Genomic DNA, 5922 nt, shown 5'->3' with positions numbered 1-5922 from the left:
ATCTTCATCATCGGACACAGAGTGAGCTTGATAATGATCCATCATTGGGTCTCCAACTACAAAACCATCATGACTTTCATGATCTGCTTCCAACACACCATCATTATAATCAGTAGGATTTGACTCCTCTTGATTCTCCTCTGGTGACATGTTCAAATCAACCATCAATCTTCTAATGTTTGTTCTGACTGCTCCAGGTGATGCATTCTCATCACCTACTTTCGACGACATCGCTACACACATATGAATGAGAAATACAAATAACTCTAGCAAATGGACGTTTGGAAAACGATTATGCCAACCCCTAATTAGTCATATGTCTTCGCCATCACGTATTCGATACTTTGGTCAAATAAAAAATTGTTAAAAGTCATGTTTTACATATAAAAATAATATAAACAAAATTTCGAGCAAAAAATAAGAAAAAAAACCTTTTATAAATTAAAGTGCCATCTACTTTCATCGAATATTTGTAATAGACTTTTTTCATTCTCTTCATGTTTTGTTGACCAATTCATGTACTATAAAATTTTTCAGCGTTACCACCTCTCTCACTTCATTTGATAAGTATACAAAGGTTGGTTGTACAAAAATAAATACATCAGATACTTCACCAAACGCTATTTCACCATCATAATGAATTGATAATAATAATATTCTAAACATTATAGGGAGTATAGTAATGAGAAGTGTAAAATAAAAAAGCAAAAAGGTTAATATAGATATGAATGAAGAGAAATTTGTGTATGCGGATGTATGCGGATATATATATCATGTTGGGGAAAATTCACCGCTCCAGGAGGTGAACTTTATAAAAATAATAAAGTTTGCCGTTGGAGTAGGCGACTTTGCTTCAAACTCTTAAAAAAAAAACAAACGTATTCTAGAAACTAAAGATGAAATTATTTATTTCAAAAAATTTTTTCTAGAAATTAATGTGAGAAACCAATAAAAACTCTAAATCCATTACTCAAAGTCATTTTTGAAGTTATTACTCAATCTCATGTCTTCGAATTTTTTCTCCCACGAGTCAGAGTCAATTGGTTCATTTCTCTGAAATAACTCAAACGAAACAGGTTTTAATCTTGGTTAAATCTAATTTATTGGAGTTTTAGATGGTTTTTTTATGGATAATTTTGGTGACAATCTATTCATTTTTTGTTTATTGAAACATAATTCTGTCTTTAGTTTAGTTAAAACATATATCATTATTCATTAAGAAAGCTTTATGTAAGAGTGGCATGTGGGTTTGTTTTGAACCAATTAGTTATTGTCCAACTTGGTTAAACTTGGCTTCAAAAAAGCCTTGGTCAACGAACATTTTTGTTTTGTATATATCAAAAATTAATTTTACAAACTCAAGGGACCAAATTACAATTTATACAACTTAAAATTCTTATCTAGGTCAAGATGTCAGAATACTCTTCAATCTATCAAGGAAAATATTCTCTTTAGACCATTGAAGATAAAGTTATCAAACAAACTCAAGTGGGAAAGCTTGCGAATCCTTGAATATTGATCTTGTTAACTCACAGGGAGATGTTTTACATACTTTGCAAGGGTAGAATCCAGTTTGTCTCCGATAAAAGTAATCCACGCCTGCAATATTTCAACACTATCTTAATGACGTTCTAAGAGGAAAAATTTTAAAGCCACACCGCCTAAAGATATAAAAATTTGAGGTCCTAAGTTAAACAGTAGTAGTACCATAGGATACCATAGCATACAAGATCAATCAACTCATAGAACGGTGCTGAAAAAGTACCTGATCAGAAGAAGTGAAACCTCGTATTGTATCCCCGCCAATAATAGCAATTCCTTTTTCGGCAAGTGGTTGTAAAATTACTGCCTAGCAAAACAATTTTTTTATGAGTAAGTTTTGTCAATATTATAATTACTTAAAATAAGTTACTTTTGATTAGAGGAAATGTCTAAAATTCTGTTCAATATCATGGAATTGCATTCTTTCTGAAACTTTTTTTCATTTGTCCCCCTTACATGGAATGAATGGAAATAACGATATCATTAAGATCTGAGAATAAAAGTTTTCTAATACAAAAGTACTGCTAGAATTATGTTGAGAACCACACCCTACTTTTGTTAAATCTACACTACTTCCGTAGAGAACCACACCCTCAAAAGCTAGCTATTAAGAGGACAAAACCAATCTCCTTAAATAAGGCACCAAGCATCTCAAACTATTTGATGGGTTCAATCGGCCTCTTACTCGCTAGAATACTCCTTTTCTCTCCATAGGTGGCCCTTTTTATGCCATTGACTACCAATTCTGATATAATTGATAAGCACTTGAGGAAATGGGGAACCACACCTACAAAAGATAGATATTAAGGCGGGATAACCACTTACCTTAAATACAACACAACGTAACCCCATGCTACCCAAGTCCCTACCAAGATCTCACTAAAAGACTCAAGTGCTCCAGTTGCCAAAATATTTAGGTATAAGCCATTCAAGAAACTGACTCCCCGGAAGCTGGACATGAAAATCAATTATCTATCACAGGTCACTATTTCCAGATATACATGTACCCGAAATCCACCCACCTCCCCTCCCATGTTTCACACTTTATAAAATGTATTTTGTGCTTCCTAAATTTTGTTGAAGATAGATCAAAATAATTAATTTTTAAACACAAGGTAAGAATCAACAGCACAAAAATAAGGTCTACAAGAAAATCAGCTAGATGAACCAGTTCAACATATAAAAACACAATACCTGAGTATTTGAAGGCAGAAATGGCAGCTCGGATCTCCCAGGATAAAGAGATAGGTTAGCCAAGTAACTTTCTGAACATACAAAAATTTTTGGCTGTTCTTAATAATACTTGCACAGATCTTGAAAAGTATTAAGCTGAAGTGAGTAGCAGCAGTTGTGATGCATGACAGGATGAAACATGTTTTGAAAATTTATGAGTAAGATGGTAACAAACTTACGAGCTCCAGATTTCATAACACCCTGATATATTGATCCTTGCATCAATTTATTGGCGTCAACGCTGACAGCCTCACCATTTCCAAGCAAAGATTCTGCTGCAACACCAATTTGAAGTACACAAATGCTCTCATAAACAATAATGAGGGATTGACAACACGTGACGTCTGATAGAGACTCCCACGCCCTGAAAGTAGATAATCAATCAGACAGTTACAAAGAGTGGAGTAATCTTTCCAGTTAAAGAGATAGCTTAGCTTGCCACTTATCATGCACATTAATTTTGTTTCCCCACTAAATAAAATAAGATCTCGTATTCTACTCACATCATATGGTATAACTATTTAAGATATGGAAAAACATAGCCGTAAGATCAAACCTTAAAGCCACAAAGCATCCTTTCCTTATTGTCTATCAATGTAAACTAGACAATTTATACCCGATTATCAATCTTTATTAAGTTAACAAAAAGTGCATGGGACAAGGGGAAGCAGGAACAGGGGAGGAAAACAAACCAATGGAATACACAAATCTACTTAACGTGCATTACCAGAGCAACTCGTTGACTGCAACCTCTGGTAGACCAGTGCACACACTCTTGCATTCAACTCCTTCAGGGTCTACCTGTATAAAAGCATGCATAATAAGAATAAATAAATAAAATTTTGGGCTAGAACAGCAATTTTGAAGCAGCGAATTCAATCAAGAGCCAAATGGAGACAAAAGATAGCAGTTGAAATTCAGATTCAAAGAGCTCACTGGCATTATAGATTTGGGTCTTATAGAAAGCCACACTAGGCCTGTCAAAATATTGGTGACGGCTAACCCTAAGGTCAAGAGGTCAGCTCTGGATTGTGAACTGCAAAAAAGAATTCAAAGAATTTTAACCAATGTGTTTAAATTGAAGCCACTTTTATGTGAAACCTTTTTTTACACTTTCTAATTTTGGCGTTAATCAAAAGTGATCGATATCATATCAGAGAAATACAAATTTTGTTATAAAATGAATACAAAATATTGTTCAACCATCATTCCTCTTAAATTGACTTATACATTACCCAATACAACTTTTGATTAATCAATGTAAAGCACTAAGCAAAATCAATTCTGTCACTTAAAATTGAAGGTAAATCAAACACAAGCGTCTAAACTGCACATGATCAGCTAGAAAATTAGAAATTTCAAAATAAGTTTGATGAGCGTTGGATTGTTCCATTGCCCAACATTATATCAAGCAATTTCAAGTTAAAACCCTCAATTACGGACTTCAATTTTCGTTTTAACATTAATTAATACATTTTTATTGATTAAATAAGACACTAAGAGTTGGAGATTGGAGATGAAAAATAATGGACCTGCCGGCATCGGCGATGGGAGCAATGCCGGAGAGGGCGCGATTGAGGAGGACGGTGAAGAGGGAGGCAGCACCAACGTATATAGGGAGGGTGCGAACGACGTCGTCGTTTTTGGATACCCAGTCGGCAAGGAAGTCGCGTTTTGGCTTCGGTCCTTTGTAACTGTCAGCTGAAGAAGACGACGAAGAAGAACGAGGAGATGAAAGGTTTAAGGTGCGGAAGCGCGTTTGGAAGGCTGGGAGAGGAAAAGAAAGGAATGGTGTTTTCTCTGATTTTGTGGTTCGTTTGGAAAAGGGAATGGGAATGTGAGTGGGAACAGTGACAGCAGTTCCCGCTTCCATGGACGGAGTGAGTTAGTGGTGTTTGGATAAAACGCTCGTTTTGTATAGCATAACTCCTAAGACCCCAAGCGTGGAACCACTCTAACAGGCCCAGACAGATAGTGGAGAATTGGAGATAGTCCTTCCAAAAAGAGGCCATCCCAAAAGCGAAATCAAGTAGAAAGACCAGACAAAAAAAGTAGTTCTTTACATTTTACACCGTCATTTAAAACTCAATAGAGTTCTTGACCAAATAATAGCAAAAATGAGAACCAAAAATAAGGCCAAATCATCATACCAAAAACCAGCAACATAAACAACAATACCTCACAAGTACCAACGCAAACCCAAAAAAAGAGAACCCAAAAGGAATCCTCTCTTTAAAGAACCCACCAGAGCAAAAACATAAGGAATCACAACAGAAAATTAACAATAAAAACCATACACTAGGAGCTCAAAACCAAGAAAACCCATCTGGCTAAAAACATGACCAAACACAAAGACTAAAAATCCAGAAAATATCTAACACTAACGCCCAACGAGCCATTTATAAAGAGAACCTCCAACAAAGATACATTAAAACACTTACACTTATTAGGACTAGCATGATAATCCGTGCAATTACACGGGATTCATGTATTTTAAAAATTTTTAATTAAAAAATATTAAAATATAATCAAAATAAGTTGGATAAAAATATATATATTATATTCATATTTAAAAAAAATTATGCTTATATTAAAGTAATATCACAGAATATAATAATTATTCAGTATGTTAATTAATATTATAATATAGAATTTAGAGCATACGATAAGATAAACATAAAAGTAGTATCATGTTCAATTTTATAAATTATGCGATAACAAATACAATTTAAAATATAAACAACACAGATAAATATGAATAAGAACCATAAATAATATAATTTATGTAAATAATTTTTTTTAATTTATCGTGTTAAAATAATTTATTTTTAGGATGAAATTTTTTTTACAAAAAATATAAGTGGTTATTTTTCAATGCTAATAGAGGTCTATCAAAAAGAGAAAGCAAAATGCATAAAAAGATGAACTTAAAGATTTGAAAAATTTACTGTTCATACCCTGGGTCAAAGCTGTCCGACTCGGGATGTTCCACAAACAAAGCGACCGACCTCTTCAGGTCAAGATGATCCAACCTCTTCTCAAAGAGCTCGGCCAAGTCACAAGAAAGCCCAATAAAAAGGCCCAAACAGAGGAACACGTCCCGAAATCCAAGAGCAGCCCAAAGCCCGTAGAGATAAAGGCGCTTCC

The 5922-nt window shown here is 34.3% G+C and overlaps 1 protein-coding gene across 3 annotated transcripts; it reads right to left on the bottom strand.

The window, feature by feature from the left end:
* Nucleotides 1–1306: 1306 nt before the first annotated feature.
* On the bottom strand, nt 1307–4968 carry LOC112801011 (protein COFACTOR ASSEMBLY OF COMPLEX C SUBUNIT B CCB4, chloroplastic). Of its 3 annotated transcripts, none has more exons than XR_003201678.3 (7): nt 4308–4824; nt 3712–3811; nt 3503–3576; nt 2955–3139; nt 2737–2807; nt 1766–1845; nt 1307–1599 (listed from the first exon to the last, which is right to left on the bottom strand). XR_003201678.3 is itself a non-coding variant. In XM_025843504.3 (7 exons), the coding sequence occupies exons 1-7, from the start codon at nt 4646–4648 to the stop codon at nt 1525–1527; spliced, it is 930 nt and encodes a 309-aa protein (XP_025699289.1). In that variant the 5' UTR covers nt 4649–4968; the 3' UTR covers nt 1307–1524. The 3 variants fall into 3 exon arrangements, 2 of the variants coding, with proteins under 2 accessions (XP_025699289.1, XP_025699291.1); XM_025843504.3 differs by having other exon boundaries at nt 1766–1849; nt 4308–4968; XM_025843506.3 differs by lacking the exons at nt 1307–1599; nt 1766–1845 and adding an exon at nt 1938–2329.
* Nucleotides 4969–5922: the final 954 nt, after the last annotated feature.

This window comes from Arachis hypogaea, chromosome 5 (genome assembly GCF_003086295.3).
Source record: "Arachis hypogaea cultivar Tifrunner chromosome 5, arahy.Tifrunner.gnm2.J5K5, whole genome shotgun sequence".
Classification (NCBI taxonomy): Eukaryota; Viridiplantae; Streptophyta; class Magnoliopsida; order Fabales; family Fabaceae; genus Arachis; species Arachis hypogaea.
This window is presented reverse-complemented; position numbering and strand designations above follow the sequence as displayed.

What these genes read in the sequence shown, in the direction of transcription:
- LOC112801011 (XM_025843504.3), bottom strand. Translation starts at nt 4,648, where the DNA reads ATGGAAGCGGGAACTGCTGTCACTGTTCCCACTCACATTCCCATTCCC. An exon ending in GCAGTCAACGAGTTGCTCTG is followed by an intron (nt 3,140 to 3,502) that starts GTAATGCACGTT and finishes ATCTACTTTCAG; the next exon opens with GGCGTGGGAGTCTCTATCAG. An exon ending in GTTTCACTTCTTCTGATCAG is followed by an intron (nt 1,600 to 1,765) that starts GTACTTTTTCAG and finishes GAAATATTGCAG; the next exon opens with GCGTGGATTACTTTTATCGG.